The 24,816-nt window shown below is 37.5% G+C and overlaps 1 protein-coding gene across 6 annotated transcripts in view; it reads left to right on the plus strand.

Annotated features, from left to right (window-relative positions):
• LOC306886185 (estrogen-related receptor gamma) overlaps positions 1-23,102 on the plus strand; it is a gene marked incomplete at its 5' end in the record, with an annotated part of 84,122 nt that extends 61,020 nt beyond the window's left edge. For all 6 annotated transcript variants that reach the window (XM_079443109.1, XM_079443108.1, XM_079443106.1 and 3 more), the window contains 2 exons: positions 15,271-15,540; positions 20,651-23,102. In XM_079443109.1, the coding sequence (XP_079299235.1) occupies positions 15,271-15,540; positions 20,651-20,895 (515 nt within the window). In that variant the 3' untranslated portion in view covers positions 20,896-23,102. The remainder of the gene's footprint in view (positions 1-15,270; positions 15,541-20,650) is intronic.
• Positions 23,103-24,816: the final 1,714 nt, after the last annotated feature.

Here is a 24,816-nt window from a genome sequence, read left to right on the forward strand (position 1 = left end):
GATTTGGAAATGTGATATTAACTGAATACGAGGGTGGAAAAAAAGCAGAAAATTACATAATGTGGATTAGGGTGAGGAATCTCATTTGCGAGATTAAAGTATTCAGGCTGTAATTTTATTTTAGTGTTTAAGCTGCACAGGAGGAGAGGAAAGAGCAAACGTTTGTAGCAGAATGAAAAACCTGTACATTTATCTGTAAATAGAATTAGAGTCCCCTCATGCCAGCCAGGAGGACTAAAAACAAATGAAAATGTAGTGGATTCAGGGTGTAATTTGTAGCGGAAATATTACATTATATTTAATGTTTGTAGGCAGGAACAACAAAGCTCTGTAAATAAAAACAATATCTGAAGAAAAAAATCTGAAAATAGAATTAGAGGTGGAATGAAAATAAATGAAAATGTGCTATATTGAGGATGTAATTTTATTTTAACATATAAGCTGCACAGGGAGAGAGGAAAGAGCAAATGTTTGTAGTAAAAAAGGCAGGAACAATACTTCTTTAAATTAAATAATGTAAACAAAAAAAAATTAAAAAAAGAAAAAGCTCTGTAAACAGAATTAGAGAAAGAATAAAAACACACAAAAACGTCCTGTGTTGAGGCTGTAATTATTTATTATTTAAGCTGTGCAGGGGAGAGGAAAGATAATTTTTGTAACAAAAAAAGGTGAGAAAAACAAAATCTGAAGAAAATTCTAAAAAAAAAAAGGAAATAGAATTAGAGAAAGAATAAAAATACTAAAAATGTCCTGTATTGAGGCTGTAATTATTTTAATATTTAAGCTGTTTGGGGGTGAGAAAAGATCATTTTATTTAAATAAATAAAATGAAATAAAAGTCAAATCTCAAAAAAAAAAATCTCTAAATAGAAAAAAAAAATCTTGCTGTTGGGGCAGTAGTTTTTTGTTTTTGCATTTGAAAGAGAAAATGTTTGTAGTAGAAAAGGGCGGGAGGCCGTGAGCAAAAAACCTCACTGTACATAACAGTAAAATGTGTTTTAAAAAAAACCCTGAAAAATCTGTAAATAGAATTAGAGTCACCTCACGCCGGCCAGGAGCTATAAAAAATAAATGAAAACGTGCTGTCATATGGTTGTGACATGCCTTATCGTAACACAGTGGCGCACAATGGCGGGCGGTCGCACTTGACTTGACGAGCGGGCTACAAGAATGGCCAGCGCATGGACCGGCACTGGCTTTTTAGCATGACAGGACCCTCACTATTACAGGCCCTTTATGCAGGCTGAAATTGCTCGGGCTTCTCCCATTCTTGGTCCTATCTCTGGGACTTTCTCTCTTTCTTTATTTCCCTTTCAATTTTCCCTGGCACGCGGATAAGCGCGTGCTAACACAATATGATTGAGCTGTAAAATGGAACCCTGTCGACTCTAATCTCTTTTATGTAGATACCGAGGTACTGCCACACTCCACTTCATTCCTCTGCCTCCCCCCACCTCCATCTTTTTTTTCTCTCTCACTCTCTACACCTTCCTGTCCCTCTCTCCCTCGGCCAGGCCTCTCTCTCGCTCCTTCAATTGTCAGGGCCAGTGCATTCGTAATAGGTTCAGGAGAAGGAGAGAGTCATGGAAGCCCGACTCCTACTCAAATATCGCAGTGAGGTTTCTCGGGGCATAATAAGACGATTACGTGCTCGCTGGACAGACGCGCCGTGGGATTAGCATATTCGCCCAGAAACCTTGTTAGGAAAAAAAAAACAGGAGGTGCTTACTCAGTGCAATCTGCAGACGTGATTGAGGTGTCATCATTATTAGCTGACCTGTGTGTACAGGCTTAGTGGCCTGTTCTGGATACGAACAATAGCAATTAAAGTTACCCTGGCAAAGCGTGCACAACTGCCTCAAGGCTGCAGCCGTGAATGCAACGTGTGTTTTTTAGTTTTTATGCTTTATTTATTTGACTCACACCCTGTCTCAGGCATCGGGCAGCCGGTGAGATGTCTTAATCAGGAGCTGAGCGAGGGATTTATCTAAAGCATAGGTTTGCTTTCTCCATGAGCCCTTTCCCAGCCCCTAATCTTCAGGATGGGAAAACACAATGGAGATAGAGGTCTTAAGATCACACTTGGCGTTGTAATACAGCACTGGAATAATGCACATTTCACACCAGTGTTTCCTATTATATGTTTCCTAATATATGCAGGCCTATATGTATATATGACCATGTGTATAGTAATATATTATTATTATTATTATTAATAAATCATTAAAGCAATAAATCATTAAATTATTTAAAATAAATATAAATGATAATAACAATAAAATGGTACCAAATAGAGAAATATATTGTAAATTATATATAGTATATTGTATACATTTGTGTATTATTATAAATATTTTAAATCTTTAATTTCATGGTTTAATTATTATTTTTTTTAATAGAATTTATATTTGTATATTAGTATTAATATTTTAAATCTTTCATTTCATGGTTTAATGCTTTTTTTTTTTATATAAAATATTATTTATATTTAAAAAATTTGAATGTACAGTTTATCTTTAACTACATGTTGTTATATGCAGAACCAATTAGTAATGATAGTGATTTATGTTTCACAAATGTTTAAAGGTGCATTTAAAAAAGTTACAATAAATATATTTTTCGGCACAAAAATGGTACTTCATGAGGGCCAGTCAGATAATGGAAAGGTCAAGATAACGTTTTATGTTGGTCAGAAAAACAAACAGAAACTACAAGCTGATTTGACATCATTCCACAGTATGTGGTGTGCTGTATGATCTATATCATCACATTCAATTCATACTGCTGGCTCACAACTTCTGCTGTGGCACTATAGATTCAAAAGTCACTTGATGTGTCATAAAATCGCACAGTCATGTCAATTTATGCTTTTTTTCTCAGTTTAGGCCCTCCCTATTTCTCACTCCAGTCTCATTTTGACTACACGTGCTTGCTAGTTTTGTCTCATTAGCTCCGTGAACCCACTGGAGGAAGAGCTAATCATATGTAAACATAATTATCTGCAAACTGGAGTAAGCCCGCTTATTCCTCCTCGCTGATGTGCGTGCCTGCCAGTGCTTTCCCAGATGTGATTTTTGGGACCCTCCTCCTCTTCCCTGCCCTGGATGAGAGGAGAAAACCCATTCGTGACACCCCAACCCCCACCCGATATCCCCACTCCAACCAATCTCTAAATGAGGCCTTGTCTGTCACCGCCCTCAGCCTGACACACTGCAAATATTGATTAATAGATGCCCTAAGCTCCTTTTAGCAAATCAAATTTTCACTTTTAGCAGGGGTTTCACTCCTGATACATTCAGCAAAGTGAGACACACTAAATTAAGTCTGACACTCAGAGAAAAAGGCTGTACTGACAGAGCAATGATTGGAGAAATGTGTGTCAAAGAGATTCATATTGAGATTCAGATGTGCGTTTCATATTGCTCTTTTAGCATTGTTCAAAGGTCATGATCACATAAGCTCTCTTCAACTGCGTCTCTGATTTTTATTTTGAAGTGATAGAAATCTGCAAATTGGTTATTATAGAAAAAACAGGATGGCAGTAGGTGGAAATGAGCAGTTTTCTTCTCAAGGTTTTGTTTGTGGCTTATTGTTAAGGGGAAGGCCGTGTCAGCTCACAATCTACTTTGAAAATAACCACAGCACAGCATACTAGATGAGTTCCTGGATGTGCTGCCTACAGTCTGTGACAGTATTGACTCGGGGGTCTGAATGATGCCTGCCTCTACTTTTACCCCATTACACAAGGATTCGTCCTTTTTGTGCATGTCAATATGTGGACTATGTGTTTCTTTTTCTGTACGCTGGCCTCTCACTCCATCTTTTTGGCGTGTGATTTTGTATTCTTAAGCTATGTTTGAGGATATTTATTACCTAAAGTCTCATCAGTCTGAGGATAGTGTTTGATTGTAAAAAGATATTGGTAAATAATTTATTTTTGTACTTTTGAAGCTTAAGTCTAGGCCTAAACAAACATAGGGCCCTATAAAATATGTTTTATTTTTCCCCAAATTCCATTTTATTTTATTGATTTTTTTCCAAATTCTGTTTTTTTCCATTTTAATTTTTCTAGACTCTCTTTTAATGGTTAAATTTAATTTTATTCATCAAAAAGCATGTCAAAGTAAACAGCAATTTTGAAGTTGAACAAAAATGACATTTTTATGGTCATATGAAATATGGTTTCTTCCCTTTAAATTCAGTTTAATTTTTTTACCAAATTCTGTTTTCCATTAATTTTCTGGATTCCATTTTAATGGTTTAATTAAATATAATAAAAAAAAAATATATATATATTATTATTTTCTTTCTTTCCAGAAAAACTGTGTTGTGTATTTACATTTTTCTGCTGAATAATTAATGAATGAATGAATGATGCATTTATATATTTATATTTTTTTTCTGGTAAATATTCCTTTAAAAAAATGTTTTATTAATTAGTAGTAGTACTGTCATTACATTAAGTAATATTTCTATCACGGTTTCTTGAAAGTTAAACCAAACTTTTATTTTGATGGGTTGCTGTGAAGACCTTTAGGTTTCTGTTTGCATATGATACAATGATAGTTTTACTCAAAAGAAATGGAAACATTCTCATGAAGTGACAGTTCTAGAGATTATGTTCATGTACTCATACATTGAGGTGGAAATATATGAGCCAAGAAATATCAGATGAAATATAATGTTTTTAGCCACTGATAATTTTCACCTCCACTGTAAATGTATATAAATAGTGTAAAAATATTTTGAGCAACATGAGGATGAGTAAATACTGAAAGACCTTTATTTGTTCTTAAAGTGCTCCTAAGAAAAAAGACATTCAAAATGTGCTTGCTAATACAAGTAAAAAAGAAGATATATAGATAGATAGTTTTTTATTATTTTGATATTATATATTTCAAATTCAGTTGGAATTGATTATGTTAGGAACACATGATGGATGTCTTCATGTGATTATTGCTCACATTAAGTTTTTAAGCATTGATTTCCTCCTAGAAATTAATATAGATGTTCTCTTTTTTTTTTTCTTCCTTTTTGCTATTGGACTCTGCATCACAGAATATGGAGTGATTGTCCGTCACACACAATACCCAGCCTCCACCACACCTCACATGTAAACACGTCTGTCTCAGCCTGTTGGAAATGCACCTGACAGAAGCCAGATTTGCATCATGCTTTGTCATGTGAAAACAAATGCAAAGCTCCGCATTATGCCCATGTTTATCTGTCTTTTCGCGTGTCTGTCTTTATAAAGGACACATTTGCTTTATAAAGGCTGTAAAAGAGCTGAATAGGTGTGACAGTAACCTTCTGGTCTCTCACCAGCGCTGCATTCTTACCAACCCATCAGGCCCGTGTCTGCCCCACAGCCAGCGGGGGGCGGCCCTGTGTGATTGCCCGTTGAAAAAACAAGGCATTATTGCTCATTTTCCCCTCTTATTAGTTTGATTACATTTGCAAATCAAATCAATCCATCAGGCGGTTTGTGAAGGGCCGCGTCCTGCAATCTGAAAGGGCCTCCTAGTAATCTCCATCTAATAAGATGCAAATGTGTCACATCAGTAAGTAACCAATAAATCATCGCTGTGTCTACGCCAATCATTAACCATCAGAATGAACAGTCAATTTTTAGTATTTTCAATTTGTGATATGCTAGTGGAATATAAAGATAGATGGACGTAATTATACAAAGCAAACTCTATTTCAATCCTCCCATCTCCAACAGCAAATTTGCTGGGAGGTAGAACATGCCTGTCATAATATTATGATTTTTTTTTTTTATTTTGTCTAGAGGTTCATGCAAAGTTCACAGACAGACTCAAAAACGGCCCTCCCCTGAAACCCCTCCCCAAAGTATCAGTTCAGGGGGGCATCATCTCTATTAGAGAGTAAGCAGGCAGGAAAATGGGATTGGATTTGAGCTGTCGGTCGGCTCTGAGGAATTATAACCTCACATCTACACGGCCAAACGAGGCTGGGAGTTAAACAGAGGCTTTCGAAGATGTGCAACATATTGCCTCAGTCCTGTACACCAGCCTAATCATGATGTAAATTATTATCGATGCGGTGGCAAGGCGACATGGTGTATGGTCGTGCCCAGTGTGTTGCTTATGAATAAAGTGATTGGCTACGTTTTAAACAGAGAAAGTGTCTTCTTCACACAGTACAAAGCAGAACAGATAGCAGTGCTTCACATATGCAGATTTACTGAAAACCTGAAGTGGCATTTAGTGGGTCAATAACATGACAGTAAGTTCATTACTTTTTTAGTTGTTTGTCCAAATGTATGAACATAAACACAATAATTTAAACAAATCGCTTTTAAGATAAGCATGTTTTTAATATAATCTGAAAATTTAGTATGACATTCAACAATATTTATATATATATATATATATATATATATATATATATATATATATATATATATATATATATACTGTGTATATATATATATATATATATATATACTGTGTATATATATATATATATATATATATATATATATATATATATATATATATATATATATATATATATATATATATATATATATATATACTGTGTGTATATATATTTCCTTTTCTTTTTTGTGGTCACTTATTTGTCATTGACTCGTGTGTTGATCCTGAATGAGTTTTTAGCCAGTCCATATTCAAAGAGATTGAAAAGCAATACTGGTTCAAATACAGTACTCTCTTCTCTCTCGCAGACTCTCACACATGGACGTCTCAACATCTGAGTGTCCTCCTCCTCATCACCATATTTCATATTTGAATGTAAATTCACATTTAAATGTCTGCTACCTTCAGTGTGTCCAAAATGTTCTCCCTTCCTTTTTTTCCCTTTTCTGAATTTCCCTCTCTGCCTCTTTTGTTGCAGTCCCTCAGGTATAGAGAGTTTCCCTCCACAGAACCTCTTCTGTACTTCTAAGGCCGAAGAGCCATTGTGTCTTGCAAACTGGCATCAGCATATTCCTTTTCGCCTCATTCTTTCCTCCCTGCATATTTTGCACATAAAATGTGGCCCTACTCAAATAAGCCCTTGTGTTTATCATGATCGATGCTTTCATGCATTACTCTGTTATATTATTCTCTCTGTTCTGAAATAGCTATACTTCAGAGTATAGGTTCTCTCACATCCATCGCATCTCACATCTATTTTAATTTATTGTGTGTGTGCATGTGTTAAAGGAACAATTCACACAAAAATGAAAATTCTGGCATTTACTTGCCATCTTGTAGTTCTAAACCCATATAAAATCATTTATTTATTTTCCATACAATGAAAATCAAACAAAAAAAAACAACTGAAACAATTTTCAAAATGTCTCACCAAAGTATAATTTTTGCGAGATGCATTATCCCTTTAAATGCATACACCGCTATCCAACCTCACTCCCTCACCGTTCACACACACATTTACGAATTCCCAACGCCCGACCACTTCCTTCACACGCATCACTGCCTTATTTCCAATTGCGTAATAAAACCGTGGCTTCAACACTCGCTCGCGCCAGCTGCTAAACAGTATTTGGGTTTGTGCTGCAGATTTATAGTTTATCTTTATCTGTTGCTTCATCTGTGGGTAGCTATTACGCCAGCCTGGCCAGCTTATTGTTTGGGCCTGATAGATCTGTGTGCAGTCCATCACTTGGAGCCATGCGCCCGGAAAGCCATCGGCCCGCCTGATGATGAAATACGAGCTATCAGCCTCAGTAATGGCTGTAAAATTTCATAATTACACGGCCTTTATTACATTGCATAATGACCCTGAAGCAGTATGGAACAATTAATTAAGATTTTCAGCCGTGGCTTTTTCAGAAATTAAAAGGTGCTCATTGCCGTGGAATGGGGTAATGTCTTGTCTCGGAAGCATTAAGGCGCGCTTTAAGCGCGAGACTCCCTGTCTGTCTGCATGCGTCGTTGATGCTGGAGTGTTTGTGGAAATGCAGGGCATTCCTCTGCTTCTGTTTGTCTGGCCGGATCATGTTTGAGAGAAACGCTAATCCTCCAGTATGAAATTAATCCATGCAGTCAGGCCTCTATCGGAAAGATCTGGACGTTTTTTTTTTTCCCCAAATTTAATCTCCAATGATAAGCATATAAATAATATGCTGTGGCAATTGCAGTTATTCCATGTTTTGGAGAAGAATGCATCATCAAAGATTTTTTTCTTGTGCTATTTTTTTCCGCGACGTCCAAATGAGATAGGGTTTGTCAATACAGCCTCGTAAGGGGTTTTATCGATCAGCATGGGAAAACAAATGATTTCGTATAAGTATTTGCCCCGCACCCCTCCCGTATGTGCGCGCACCACACACACACTCTCACGCTCCTGACTATATGCCGTAGCAAAGGGGGCGTCTGAGGATCAGGCTTAAGCCCTCGCCTCGTGCATCTCGTGGCCTTTCCTAAACACATCCTTTTGTGCCTGTTGGAATGGCGGCGGTTGCGTATGTTGGTCCCTGCCAGCGGGGTGACCCCTGTGAGGAAGGTGCACATCAAAGGTGGCCGACTGGCACAGGAGTGAGGGGGAGAGCTCTAGAGCTCTGTGCGAACTACACTAATACCTCCTAATAGGAATAGGACAAAACTGCTGTCGTTTCCGCAAACATCAGCATGAAAAACAAGAACTACGGGATGAGCCGAATTGAACCCCATGAGAAAGAGGAAAGAGGAGACATGTTTGTTTTGTCTTTTCACCACATTAATTTTCTCATTAGTTCAACGTAACTTTTCTCATAACAATAAAACCTCCAAATCCACGTCAATCCTGAGATTAATAATATCAACCTCCACTCGAAACCCTTAAGAGGCACCTCCACATTCGCCCACCTTAAGAGACTCTGGGGAGATATAAGAAAAAGGTGTAATTAAAATGTAAATATTGATATTTCATTGTTGGAAATGGCTTTTCGGCACTGTGGTTAATGTCACTCCATCTGTGGAGCCTCTGCCATGGATGCTTTATTACAGTCCGGGGAACTGCCGCCCTTCTCCACGGCCGCCACCAGGGCACATGTGCTTGTTGCTGCCTCATTTCCATACGCAATTAAGTGGAAAAGTACAGTCCGAACAGTAATCCATGCTATCTTAACCAGCTGTCTGGGTATATTTAGAATTAATCTCCACCACCAATCGGCCTTAATGTTTGCAATTAAGAGTCTGCCGATTGCTAATTAGGTGCATTAGAATCAAGAAGCCGTACTAACGTGACGATGCAGCATCTCTTCTTCTTTGCGTGGAGCAAATCCTGCAAGACAACAGCAAACAATTCAGATATGTCCAAATTGTATGCAGGAAGATATGACAGCTCAAATAAAACTGTTTAATTAACAAGAGGTCAACACCAGATGTTCGCAACTGATTTTTATTCTTTATATGGAAAATTTCCAAGTGAAACAAAACATTAAACAAGAAAAAAATGTAGGAAGGAGTTGTTTTGGTAATTGATTGGAATGTGAAAAGTGGCATTGCATAATAAAAAGTGTTGAAAAATAAGAGTGATTGCCATCGGTTGAAAAGGAAAACCAAGCTAGCTGACATATTTTAGTGAAAGATTTTTGAAAATATAATTTTAGGAGTAATATGTACCAATATATTACACACAATACAACCGAGGAAGTGTATTAAGACAGTAAATAGTGTCATTTTTGTGCCGAAAATTAACCATGGTTTTACTACAAAAAAAAAAAAGTGGTTACTATTGTTAAACCATGGTAACAACAAATTAACCATGATTTTATTATACTAACTGTATTTGTAGTAAAACTGTGGTTATAAAAATGGTAATCAATACGCCAAAAAAAAAAAAAAATGGTTTCTACACTTTTACTAAAATAAAGCCATGGTTAATTTTTATAAGGGTTTTAATAGTCTAATGACACAGTTGATAACCTTTGCTTCACTTTTCTTGACCATTAGCCTTCAGCTGATAGCTTTCAGTTTCTAAAATTCCTCACAGAATGGAAACAAAATACTAAGTTGGCAAAAAATACCATTCCATTTTTTCCCCCAAAGAAAAGCCTGAGGGAAATTCACTCAATTCTGTTTAACTCTATTGAATGGTAGAGCAGAAGCCAGCAGCTGTTTAACACCATAGCTGTGCGCATGTGATCACGGTAAACGCTGTACGGCAACAGTGCCTCACACTGACAGGTGAATATTTGCTTAGCCGCTAAATGGATGTGGACAGCTATGGCGGTGTTAATGTGTTTTCCCTCCTAAAAAGTGTGATTTCTCTCTCTTTCTCTCTCTGACTGGTGTTGTTTTGTGGAGATGAAAGGCGGCCGGTGATAAAAGCAAAGAGGAGCGGTTTGTGTGTATGCGGCTCCTGTCATCACTTCCCCTCTGAGGGGGGAAGAGAGACTAAAGACCCGATTGTTTACACACACACAAAACACTCTTGTTTGCCTTTTCATGTTGTTTTTGATTTGTGCGAGACTTCTGTAGGCTAATATTTGCCGTTTGTTTGGGTGGGAGTTGTTTATGTGGAGGAGTTTTGCAGAAGGCTGGTTTAGCTGGTAAGGGGCTCACTGGGGCAGTAAATGGACAGATAGAGACTGGCGTGGTGGTTGTTCCTGTCTCACCATGGCCTTTGGCATCATTAGCCTCACCACAGGCTTATCTGTAAGCTTACAGTAATCACCAATCGGCTGAAAGTATTCCAAAGACACATCCTTTTTATGGCATATTTGGATATTAATGCTACAATGGGTCTGTTTTAATTAATCAAATATACTACATATGTATGCTTTTTGTATTTATTGATGTATGTGGTATTTCTTTATCTATGTTTATTGGTACAACATACTGTAGTACAGAGGTGAAACAACTAGGGATGAAAACTATACATAATTACTAAATTGAATATGAAATATACATTTACATCAAAATATTGTTAGATATTTTATTACAGTAAGTCATAAAGAAGAAATTAAGTAATTTCATGGTGCATATATCATGATGTTACCCCAGTAGGTGGTGACATGTGACTCTTTTGAATGAGTCATTGAATCATTCATTCAATCATTTAAAGCAAAAGCACTGATTCGTTCAGGAATTAAATAAGTCTTTATGATAGAAACACTGATAGAAATGCCAATCACTACTATGTTTTGGTCTGAGACACAGTTGGATTCAATTTCCATTGAGACCAGAGCTACACCATGTAAATGCTAATATTGTAAGTTTAAAATGAAAGTTAATCAATATTAATTTATTGTTTATTGAACTGAATAGTATAAAAGCAATATCACTCTCACAATCATGCTGTTTTTCTTGATACTGTGAGATGTTAAAACATAGAAATCTGTTATAGTTTGTTGTTGTTTTATTATCAAATGTTGTTCCATTAAGGCGATATGACAACTTGGACTTCTAATATTACTAAGTCTCACCTTCGCTCTCCACAGCACTATTTTTGCAAGTAGATTAGTCACCGTGTCATCATCGTCTTGACAAAGTGTGAAAGCAAATAGAGTGTATATTCACACAGGAGCTCAGGAGGGAGCCAGGATGCATCAAATAATCATCCAGTGCGGTCGGCACACAGAATAGCACTGGTTCTCATTGCTCAAACGTGTTCGTTTACCCTGCAACCATGAGCAAATAAGCAGGGGTGTTGCTGAGAGTGAGACGGAGGAGTTGAGCGCACGTTTGTTTATATGACGGCTAAGCAGCAATGCTGAGGTGAAGTCTGCCTTGAGGAAGACGAGGAGGAGGAACGATTGCATATGTGTGTGTGTGTTTGTCTCAGCGGGCTCTCTCAGTGTGTAAACGTGCAGTCAGAAAAGATTTGGCAGACGGACGGCCGGTGGTTGCTGTGAGGCCTGGTGGTGAGCAGTCCTGCCCGGCAGGGGTTAACTTCGCATGGCTGCACCGCAGCCTCTTTCTGTCAGCCTGTGCTATGCGCTGCTCCAATGCTTATTTCTTCTGAAAAGCCACTGCAGGTTTCACAAGGCCTCAGCCATCAGATACCTTCTACTGGTGTAACCTTCACAGATCCACATACTTAGCCTTTCCTCCCCATCTAGCACAAAGTACATCAGTTTACTGAGAGAAAAGAGAGAGATAGAGAGAAGAAGAGAGATTGTGCAAGTGGCAAAGCCCCTTCAGTGCTGCTGGAGAGAGAGGGAGTCTGAGCTCTGAATCTCCAGGCTAAGTTAAATTGAGAGGACGTTACTGGAGATTGAACGCTGGATCAGATAATGCTCATGTGTCATCAGGATGGGGCAGTCTACTTTGTGTCTGTCAAATAAAAGAGTCTCTTATCCAGAGTTACATGGCTTGTAAATAAATAAATGCCATGTAAATAAATAAATGTTTTTTGATTGATAAATAAACAAACAAATAAAATAAGATTATGCATTTACATAAAAAGCTTTTTGAAAAGTGACTCTGAAATATTAGTTTTTGTGTATATGTGTTCAAGGATTATTTATTATAAATATTGAAGAAATCACATTCACAGTTGTATTTAAAATATTTATATTTTTTGTTTATATTGGATTGTATATATAAATACATACACATGCATGTATATATTTAAGAAACATATGTTGTTTATATATTAAATATATTTATATATAATATAAATTATATGAATATAAATATATACATGTAAATATTTTCTAAATATATAATGTATGTGTGTGTCTTTATATATACATAATGAATATACACAGTACACTCACATATATTATATAAACAAAAACTTTTATTTCGGATGTGATTAAACGTGATTAATCATTGCCCAGCACTAATTACATATATCATTTAAGGATTTAATTATTGATTATTGTAATTTATATGTAATTCACGTTTAATATTTTATTATATTGTTAAATATTTGTGTTTGTGTGTGTGTGTGTGTGTATGAGTGCACGTACGTATACACACACACACACATATATATTGTGCCTTGTTTGGTGTCATGTCTGTACTGAGTCAATAAACTTCCACTTGTTACAGAAAGTCCTTTGGGAAAAGGGTTGTAGACATTTGCCACAGCTGAAATGACAGAGATACGCTTTAATTCGGTTCTTTGGATCCTTTCTCACACAGCAAAGCATCCAAAGGTGAACTGTAATCACGGTCGCCACCAAGCTCTTTTGTGAAATGGAATAACAGATGAAAAGAAGGGGAAAAAATGCATCTTTAAAGTTTGCCCTCACGTAAATGTCAATAGAGAACCTTTTCCATCATCAGCAGTAAATTCACATTGATGGCTCTTTTCTTCTCTCTATCGATCCGGCCATGAGAACGTAGATTTGTATCTGTTAATTAATGCGTCCTGAAACAGCATTTGTATTAATCAGGGAGATAAGAAAAATTGGATGCCTGCACTGGCATGACAACCGTAAAAGCGCGAGCCCCAGATAAAATCATTGATGGACCTCAATAAAGAGGGAAAAAAAGTTCTTCCTTCCACTCAATAAACTAATCATCCAGCTTTTAATTATTCTGCGGAGAGATGTGTGGAGATTTGGGAATGTGTAAATCTAATTATTTACTAACAGCAGTGGCTGAGAGGGAGGGCTGGGAGTGGCACAGGGGGAGCTCTAGGCGATGGGCTCCGTCCATCTGCCACTCCACTCCATTCCACAACCACCACCCCACCCGCCCCCAGCCTTTATTTTGTCTCTCTGTTTGTCCCTCGTGCTCTCGTTCTCTTTGTCCCTCTGTCTCTCGATCTGTCTTGATACATGTCTTTGGCCGTTCATTATTCAGTATGATTTGTTTCTTTTCGTGATAAACTCTACTGATGATAATCTTTTAAATGTTTCTGTGCCACTAGTGTTAGCAGCCGGAAGTGCAAAAAAAATAATATTGGTGTCCTCCGTTGGTTGGACTAACAGACTCCAAACTTACATCATTGGTTGAGTCATTGTTGATGAGTCGAAGCAAAAGCGCCACAGCGTCTATAGTTTTTCGAAGTGAATCTACCAATGGCTTACTTGTATTACAGTGTATTTAAACATGAAAAAGCTTTTTAAATATTTAATCAGATACTCAATACCCACTGTTACTTTTATTTATAATGAGTTTTGTCATTGAAAATCTGATTCACATTTATATTCACAGTGTGTCAGTGGATTTTTTCCAAATTCTCAGCAATATTAAAGGATTACACATACCTCTCAGGAGGCCATGAGAGTGTGATTTTATTTTTAGTCCATGCCACCTTTCATTGAGGCCAGTGTCTTTGTAAGAATGCAGCAGTCTTACATTGTACCCCCTTAAGAAATTTTTGGCTTAATCCCTTTTGATGATTTTATTAAGTAGTAGAAGATGGCCCTGCCAACTGGCATTGAGCACACTAGCACCAGCAGGCCAGGGGAGGCACCAACTGCTCACCAGCTCTTAGTCTGCCTCAAATGAGATCAGAGATGTTAACAGTTTGGGATAATAAATTAGCGGTTGGTATAAACAATAGCCCGAAACCTATACCTAATGAGCTCCTTGCCATTAGTGATTAACTCACAGAAAGAGATTTCAAAAAAGAAAAGAAAAAAATTAGTGAAATTGCTTGCTTCCTCTGAAGGCATCTCTCCACAACAGATGTTGGTGAGCATCTCTTTCCTCATGTTCCTCCGCCACCCAGATTAGCCCCCTCGCTGTCGCAAAGAGAGACGCTTCATTTGTTCTTGGAAGAGCAGAGCGAGTGAGATAAGACGAAAAGGTCCAACACCAAATTATTGAAGCTTTAACCCTCTATTTGAGATCCCTCAACAGTGTGTGCATTAATCAGGGGGAAAAAATCATTGCATTTATTCATCTTCTTGTACTTGGGGTCTAATAGTATTAGGAAAGTCTCAAAAGGCATTCATGAACTTGAACATGAACTTCACAATTTACTTCACTTCCAGCAAAATGGAAAATGAGGGAAAAAGTGTGTGTGCAGAGTGGGGGGAGGAGGAAGAAGAAGGAGTTTGAGGCAAGCAATTAGTCTTTCAGTTGGTGTGATGGGAAGAATTGATCCATGCTGCATGTTGGGGGAGATAAGGAGTGCCCTCCCTCAGGATGCCCCCTGGCCTGCAGCGCAGCAGAAGATGAGAGCCAAGGCTCGTGCTAGGTGCCTCAGCTCGCTCCCATTGGAGTTTTCCTCTGTATTACACCTCCAGAATGTCAATTCTTCCCACTAACACAACCAGAAACTTCTGACAACCAACTGAGCTTTTATATCATATACCGCGGTTGAATGTTGATTTGAGGCTGAGCTTTGGTTGTTGAGTTGAAGAGAGCTCTTTCTCTGGCTTTTTCTCAGGGTTTTCCACACTCTCGCTGGCGGACCAGATGAGTCTTCTGCAGAGCGCGTGGATGGAGATCCTGATCCTGCGTGTAGTCTACCGCTCGCTGTCTTTTGAGGACAAGTTGGTCTACGCTGAAGACTACATCATGGATGAGGACCAATCCAAGCTGGCTGGCCTGCTAGACCTGAATAACGCTATTCTTCAGCTGGTGAAGAAGTACAAGAGCATGAAGCTGGAGAAGGAGGAGTTCGTCACTCTTAAAGCTATAGCCCTGGCTAACTCAGGTAAAATGAACAGAAGCTATAGATTCCACTCAGAGCAGACGCCACATTTGATTTGATGTATTCAAATTGTGATACTGTTATGGGTTGTTAAGGCAACAAAACATTGAAAACACATTTTTCAACAAATTTACAATGGAAAAAAGGGTCAGTGGCAAAACACAATTTTTTTGTCCAGTTTAAATAAAGTATTTAAAAATAAATTATAAATGCAATTTAAAAATATAATGATTTTCTATGATAAGCATGTTTTTTAAATTTGTAAATTAAAAACCATTTTGACATTTTTGGGGGTGGGTTATAAAATCAAAATATATCAGGAGTCCTCAGGCCGTTCTTCGTACGTCGCTAAATAGATTTGATTGTTGACGATTTCACTTTATCTTGGATCATTTGGTTCTTCGAAGCTCATCCCGGAGTTGCTGTCATAGCAAATGGTCTGTAAGTTTAAACCTGCTTGGGAGCAGGCTTATTTCATGAAAACAAGATTAGATTGCATCTTTTTAAGCAGAATTGCCCCAGCCACAGCTACTTTATTATAAGACTACCCTACTGATCCAGGGACAATAATTTAAAATAAAAAAATGTAAATAATATAATAATGTTGTATAGTCGATAATACTATAGACACAGCCAGTTTTACTCATTGAAAGATTTGTGATAAAATATTTACTTTATAATTGTATTGGAGTCTTACACGTTATACACAGATGCAGATAACTTGATCTTGGCCCTTAAGAAACTTTAGTTAATGCTGTCACGTAACAAATCTGTTTCAAAGATACAATTAAATGAATTTCTAAATATAAAATTGAAATAAAAATGCAAAGCCTGTACAAATACTAGAAATCGTGAATATAAATAATTGGGAATCATGTAAAAAAAATTACAAATAAATAAAAAACAGTGCGCAGATCTATTATAACATTTATGTAGTTTTGTTCGCTTGGCCGTTTACTTATAAAAGTCCAGAAATTTGTCAAGTTTTTCGTCAGGTGTCTGTTTTTATTATATGATGTCATCACGTTGCTGTCTTGCCGCCAGCCAATCGCTGCATTGCAGATCGTGGTTTTGAGTATCGATACATCTGCCCTTTTCGGGGAACATGAGAATGCGCAGTAATCTTAGACAACTTAATCCAGATATTTTAATCAAATCCACAAATTCGTTTGAAGAACCAAATTAGCCAGAGATCAATTATTAGGATTAGAAGATCTGGAATCTTTAAAATCATCTCAGATGTAATAAGCGACCTAAGAAGAATGGGCCCCTGATATCAAAATGAAGAAAACATCAAGAAAAATATTTTATTATGACTTTATTAGAAGGGGGAAAATACTACTGGTGTTGTGGTGCAAATTTCCAAAAACATAATAATATTATTAATGAATAATTCATGGTATAAATTAAATAAATAAATAAATATAAAGTATTTAAAAACTTGTTTTGAAATTTTATTTTAAGAATAATAATAAATGTATTTCATTTGTAAAGAAAATGCATGACTTGTTACTTTTTTAATTTTTTTGGAAATGGTGTGAAACCAGCTAAAAGAATAAATTTTTTAAGAATTATATATTTTTTTTTTCTTTATCATGGACACTCTTACATGTCATTGGCCCACTTCTATCTGTCATGGCCTTGTTTTCTTTAATGTCAACTTAAATAAGATGTTTGCTCTGATTAAAATCTACATTCCATCATAATTTACATTGTCCAATGTGTCTCTGGTTCAAAATCATTAAGAAAATCATTTACAGCAATCCTACTGCAAATGAAATAAGATGATGCATTTAGCTTGAAGTGCACTTGAAGCCTCTTGAATAAACAAACATTACTTTAATTGTGCTGATGACAGGCAATTCATCGCCCCTCTTAATAGAATGGGCTGTTGATAATGTATGAGCATGGAAAGAGTTAAACTCCCTGCTTCTGATTTCATCTCCTCCTGTGGGAATCTTAACAACAGATGTACTGGAGTTATTCAGGTACAGTTGGAGTGATATCTCAATATCTCTGTCTTTTTTCTCTCATGTTTTCTCTTCCTCTATTCACGCGCACACACAACAAAACACTAAACAGTGTTCCCACCCCTCCCCGCCCCTTTTGAAATCCTTCAAAAGCACGTCTGCGGCCCCTGTCCGAATTAGCATAAGTCTCTGCTCAGATGCCTCTTAAGTAAGGAGCCCATCACTATGCGCCTGCATGTCAATAACAGGCTCTGATGTTGTCCGCCATCGACAGTCGCACCATGGCCCTCTGGCTCCCTTTGTGTTGACCCCATCTTTGAACTTTATCTTGGTTGCTGGCCAGTAGTTTTCCCTTTAATTACAAGAAGGAAACTGTCAATAAAATCTGTTAAATGGGACACAATGAGCAGCTTGAATGGGAGGGCGGCTATTTGTTCAAATTCTCCAGCGCTCAAGGTATTGACAGTTTGTTTTCTGGGGCCATATGTGACGATCAATCTCCGGCTGGGCCTGGCCATGCTGAAAAATGAAAAAGCAGATTGCTCTTGCTCGCTTGCGGATGACGGCTCGCTAGTTTGGCGCCGGCCTGCAGCCACCGGGGGCCGTTCTGCCCAAAGTGCACCCCTGAGAGAGCGAATGAGTGCATGACTCTTGAGAAATTCTTTTTTTAATTGATTTGACGATTAGTGGTTCATCTCGGTTTGTTGACGTGCACATCAGCGTGCCAAAAGCAGGTAAAAGTGTTCAATAAGTGGTATATTTATTCATACTAATGTCGTTTTCGGTCAGCCTTTTTTACCGAAGCATACGCAATGAGACTTCCTGTATTCTGAATTTGGAAACAATTTTCACACAATTACAAAGAATCGGCAAGTAACACACCGACTTCAATTTGAAATTTTGAAATAGGCATTTTCTTGCAAAACATATTCCAATAATATTGAAAAATATATTTTTTACAGTGTAGCCTGATGCATAAGCTAATCTCTAGTCCTGGCGTTTTCTCACCTTCCCGGGTGTCATTCTCCCTATTTATCGAGACTTTCTCTCTGCGGCTTCTCTCCGCACTCTTCTCTCAGGAGAGACATGCATCATGTCCGATTTCAAAGGTGAGCCATTTTGTCACTTCTTTTTTTGGAGGAGAGCAGAGTGTTTCAGACAGCTGCTAAAAAAAATGATACACTCCACCATTTTCTAAAGCCCCGAGGTGCTGGGTATTTCCGCTCAGAGCCGATATATTTCCCAGTCCTTCAATAGACACAGTAGTATTGCTTAAGCAATCGATGTCAGAGTGACGTTTTTATCTTATTTATTTGAAAGCTTGCAGTTGATCTCATCATGGTGCGCGTTTCTTTTTAAAACATAAAAAAGAAAAAGAAAAGTCAGTAAAGCAGTCTGTGACCTCTCATATCCTCTCCACAGTTTGAATTCAGCCATTTACTGACTCAATTTCAGAGTCATTCTGGAAAATCATAACAAATTTGAGTCTAGCGAAGAGTCTTTTTGATAGTAAATGTTGCAACACACTTTTAAGCCACAAATAGCGTGCAGAAAATGTGTGTTTTCCCAAACGCCTCCAGCAGTGATGCTGAGATTGATAGAGCAGCTTGTGTGAAAAGGTGCAGGTAAGCACTTTCCTGCCAGGGATTTCTGCCGGATCACAGGTCACTTTTCACATGGCCAAAGCCCATGTGACTGATGGACGAGACCTTGCTGTCTGAATTCTAGATGGGCTCCAGACACCGAAGGGTTAGGATATCGAACCGTAGCCTAAAGCAGGTTGACGTTTGCCCCGCTGGCCAGCCCAAAGGCCAGATGGCGCTCTCTACTAATAGAGGAACAATACTTGACCATACAATTATTATTTAACGTGTATGTATCAATTGATTCGAGGCAATGCATTGATCGTGACATCTTTGCCAAAAGCCAGCGTGCATTTGGACATTTAATCCGGAGGGAACGGGATCGGATTGACACGCCACAGTAGAAAACCGAGTCGATACTGTTGGTGGAGTCAGTCTATAAAGAGCAAGTCAGACAAAGCACTTTCTTTATCATTGTGATGTGATAAAACCATCAGAGCACTCGCAAGAGCATCCAAGGCTTGGATTAGCTGGAAAAGTGCAACTATATTAGCCACTGGAGCAGTAAACAGCAAAGATAGTAGCTGCCTGAGACTAATTGCGCTCTCAAAGGCACGTCTGTCGCGGTGAACAGCCGTGAATGCTGTACTAACGAGCGCGAATGCAAATGCAGCCTGTTTGACATTTCTGGCAGACAATGCCAGTCAAGGCTGAGGTATTGTTTCCTGACTCGAGCCTCTGTTTCTCTCGCTTAGTCGAGTGCCATATCAGCTCCCCTCCAAACACTGTTTCTGTCGCCCGTTCCATTCATCAGTCCCATAGAGAGGCTTGTAAACACGTGGCGAGGACAGCCTCAGCGTTTAACACTCAAGTGTGCCTTTAATCACTGGAGAATGAGCTTAGGGCTGGCAAAAAAAGGACGAGTCACATTCTTTTAATCCCTTTCCTTTTGCCAGGACTTCATCCTTAGGCTGAAATGGATTTAAAAAAGAAAAGTCCAGTACAGAACTAGCATCAGGGAGTGTCATCCCTATTTAATTGTGTGACACTGAAGACTGTATTAATGCAGAATTTTTACTGTTTTACTGTATTTTTAATTAATTAAATGCAGCATTGTTGAGCATAAGAAACTTCTTTCAAAAAATTTTTAATAAAATTTTAACACTAGTGTATTATATCTTTATATATTACTAATAGTCGCTGCAAAACATAACTGATTTTTCCTTGGGTCATGTCTTAGTGGAAAAAATAATGACATGCATATGTTGTGTTGTACTGAATTTGTGTTTATTTCTCAAGCTGGTTTAACATAAGAAATAAGAAGCATAAGAGACTTCTTTCAAAAACTCTTTCAACATTTTTTTTATAAACATTTACCACTAGAGTAATGTGTCTTATATCTTTATATATTACTAAAGTTTTAGTAGTTGCAAAACATAACTGATTTTCCCTTGGGTCATGTCTTAGTGGAAAAAATGTTGACATGCATATGTTGTATTGTACTGAATTTGTGTTTATTTCTAAAGCCACTCATCATTGTTCTGTATTTTTATTTTCCAGATTCCATGCATATAGAGGACGTGGAAGCCGTGCAGAAGCTCCAGGACGTGTTGCACGAGGCCCTGCAGGACTACGAGGCAGGCCAGCACCCAGAGGACCCACGCCGGGCCGGCAAGCTGCTCATGACCCTACCACTGCTCCGGCAAACGTCCACCAAGGCAGTGCAGCACTTCTACAGCATCAAACAGGACGGCAAAGTGCCCATGCACAAACTGTTTCTGGAGCTGCTGGAGGCCAAGGTGTAACTCCATCCACGGCCCCGCGTTATACCGACAGAGAGCTTGAGGGGGTACGTCACTGACTGCGCCCCTTCGCCGGGCAGACACTGACTAACTCTCTGCCGCTGTTTGTGAAACCTTTGTCTATAAACTTTAACAAATAATAACTAAAACATAACCGTAATGGTACTTCTAATTACTGACAATGATACGTAAATATAAGAATGATTTAAAATGTGATTATTGAGAAAAATATGAAGTGGAAAAAAATGACTGCTTTCATTATTCAGTCGTGGGACTTTGACTTGTTCTTCTCGAAAATCTGATGCTGAGTTTTTTTGTGCTATTGAGACATTTTATTGATTTTCAAAAGAGAAATTCTGGAGCCGAAAAAGACCCTGCCAAAGGAAGGAGGTCCACCCGGTGGACACCAGCAAGTGAATCTTTCCCCCGAACTGTACCGTCCACCTCCCATGTCGCTGAAGGAATCTAGGAATCGACCCTCTTTACCATAAGAGCGTGACGTAGTGACTATGTGCAGTATTACATTAGAGGTCCTCAGAGCAGTTTAACAACGCGATAGCCAAACGGAGATTTTCACGTCTTTGAAGAAGCTGCTCCTCACCATTACGTAACCATGCGGATTGATCATGCGTGTGTCACTCCCTTGTCGTTTTCTTTAAAGTCTTCCAAACACGTCTAGCCTCTTTTACTGATTTCCTTTCGATCTTTTCAGGGAATAGCCGAAGCTTTAGTCTTTCATGCAATACCGAGCAAAGAGAAATCGCAGTGGTCAAGGAACAGACTAATTTATTTATTGACTTTATTTTATTATGTTTTATTCGAGTGTGTTTTTTACTGTACTGAAGGATGTAAATATATGGTATGGTCATCAAACACGATGTTTCTTCATATAATGTTAATAATTGATCGTTATGTTTTTCTACCGACCACCGTGTTGCGCAATGAAGACGAAAACCTGCTATCTTCTCTAAGCAATAGATGTTTAAAAAGTGGAGGTGTAAATGTATGCAATTTTGTTTTTGTTTTTCTTTGTTTTTTTCTTAGTGCCACACTTACTTGGGAAAATGAATTTCCAGAAGCTTTCGCTTTTCTGTCTGTGCTTGTCATAAAATGATAGATCACATACACGATATGGCCAGAAGGACCATAACCATTATCTTAAGCCAATTATATATGCATATATATATTAACTTCAGCCTCGCAATTCTATTGACATTCTTTCATACTAAAGCAGTATTTGAACTTTAAGCAAAATAGCACTTAGGGAAGATGGAGAAGCATCGTAGGTTTAGTTTCACAACGGTCCTGATTTTTACACGGAATAGCGCCAGAGATATCATACACGTGAAGTAATCTTCTTTCAAAGGACATTTTTAGCAGAGAGGCTCAAGTATCAAAGCAAGCGATCCACAGCCTTCATCAGAAATATGTCAGTATTAGTATGGGGTATTTTCTGAATATTCTTAAGCATTGTATATTGTAAATTAACAGATTATAAATCTAACCTAAGACATTTTATTGGAACAGATCAAAGAAAAAAAACAAGAATGAAAAATGAAAAAAAAAATGTAGTTCAGCTTCTTGGTGTTTCATGTCTGCTGTGTTTTTCTGAAACATCTCTGTTGTTTTTTCCCCCCCTTTCCTGTTACACGCAAAAGATGTAGTGTACTACCCGTGGTGATCGCAGGTCTCGCTATTTTCTTTCTGTTTTTTCTTTTCTAGTTTTGGTTCATTTTTTTAGAGACAGGGTAGAATTAGATACAATACTGGATGTATGAATCCTCAGGAGCAAGATGATGGGTTCTCCAATAACCTTTTGAAAAAAAACTCTTCCTAGTTACCGCTAGATCAACCGATCAACGATCAATATAATCTATGCTGATATATTAGTGAATATTTAAAAGGAGGTGCATTATATGTACAAGAGACCATCTGTGTAACTCCTATCTTGTAGACTAACACTGTATATCATAGGTTACGATGACAAATGCTTTGAAATAGTACATTTTTTCTTTCTTTCTTTCTTTCCCCTTTTTCAGAGTTTCCTTCTCTTTTAACAAAATGCTGTACATAAGGCCTTCATGCTGAACTCCATTGGTATATATCTTGACTCTTAAGGTTGCAAAGGGAAGAAACATTTTTGTTTGTTTTGGTGTAAGATCAGTTTTCAAAACTATCACTCTGACTTTGTGTGCTTAATAAAAATGACGAAAAAAAGACGAAAGAACAGATCATTTTTTAAGGCAAACGGGGAACGAGGGTTTTTAGTTGCTTTTTCTCAGCCTTGTTCTATAAATACACTGTATCTATCATTAGCTGTTCAAAACTCTTAATAGATTGTGCTTTGGAAGGTTAGTGTAACGTGACTAGATCTTATCGCTCATGGCAACTCATCAGATGGTCAAAACATGGGCTTGGGGGGGGGGGGGCTTTTAGGGGGGTCTTGCTGTTGAGAAGATGTTGGCAGTCACTTTCAAAATTTTCACGTGATCAACTCCTGGCAGAAGAGGTGCTGTTTTCTCTCTGTGGTTTTGTTTTCTTTTTTGTGTTGTCTTTACTCTGAGGTGATCAGGATGGAAATGAAGCGATATGAAACTAGACAAGCTTTCTAATTCTGTTCAGTTTTGTAAGATTTCATGAAAATCGAGAGCAAGCTGTTCCGATCTACACTCAGTCTTTCAGATATGCATTTTTCCAAGTTGCTTTTAGTGCACAAAATGACAAAAAAAAAAAATATATATATATACTTTTATGACATGTATTGTGTAATTTTGGACAAAACGGTACCCAGACCTCTCGAACCATTTAAAGACAATTTTACTGTATCTTTTAACACTCATCTATCCAGCATAGAAATCAAAGTGTAATTTATCCTTAACCAAGACAACTTTTTTTAGAGATATTTTCTTATTTAAAGCAATATGGCGGTATGAAGTACAGTTGTTGTACAATGTCATTCGATTAGTCAAATGCTGTATCTATTGGACTATTTTGCAAATTCTAGGATAATAGGATTAAGGATGATCAGATATGAAAACAACTGCTATTTTTAAATGTTGAAGAGGTTCTAGGTGTTGGTTGTATTTATTCATGCATCGACGCGTCTGCCAAACGCATCTAGGCTTCCTGGCAGTCTAATGCAGAAACCGGTGTGGGAAAGGACGAGATCCAGAAGGAGGAAGGGGAAAGAATAAAGGAGCATTTGAGAAGCTTCTATGATCAATATGATAATGATATATTTCAAACCAGGAGTTGCTGAAACAACCTGTAGTGAGAATCATGTCTGTAGTTTTTAGATGTGCTCCACATCGGTAAAACTATTAACTGTATATTTTTGTGATGTGCATCATTACAGTGTGCTCCAAACAATGTCCATTTGTGTAAATGTATTTATTTTACATTGTATATATTGTTCAATGCAAAAAGAGAGACCTATGATTCTGTAACTACGATCAGTTCAGATGTGTAACTCCAATTATGCCTTTCAGGATAATAGTAGAGCAATATTAAACATGCTTCCAGTTTTGACTCGGGCTGTGTTTTACTGTGTGAGAACATGTTTTCCGTCTTAACGCATTGTGGATTTATTTATTTATTTATTCATCTGTTTATTCATTTATTTATTATTTTTAGTGCACTGTAGACTGCCTGCTGTGGATTAAACATTGAGAATCGAGACTAAATATATATTTATTCAATTTTAATTCAATTCAATTTTAAGGGAATTAATACTTTTATTCAGTAAGGATGTATTAAATTGATCAAAAGTTCAGTAAAGACATTTATAATGTCACAAAGTTTTCAATTAAATGCCGTTCATCCAATAAAAATGTTTCACATAAATATTAAGCTGCATAACATTTTCAACGTTGATACGAATTGTTTTCAAAGCATTTGTGAAGGATCATGTCACATTGAAGACTA

This window comes from Barbus barbus, assembly GCF_936440315.1.
Source record: "Barbus barbus genome assembly, chromosome: 20".
Classification (NCBI taxonomy): Eukaryota; Metazoa; Chordata; class Actinopteri; order Cypriniformes; family Cyprinidae; genus Barbus; species Barbus barbus.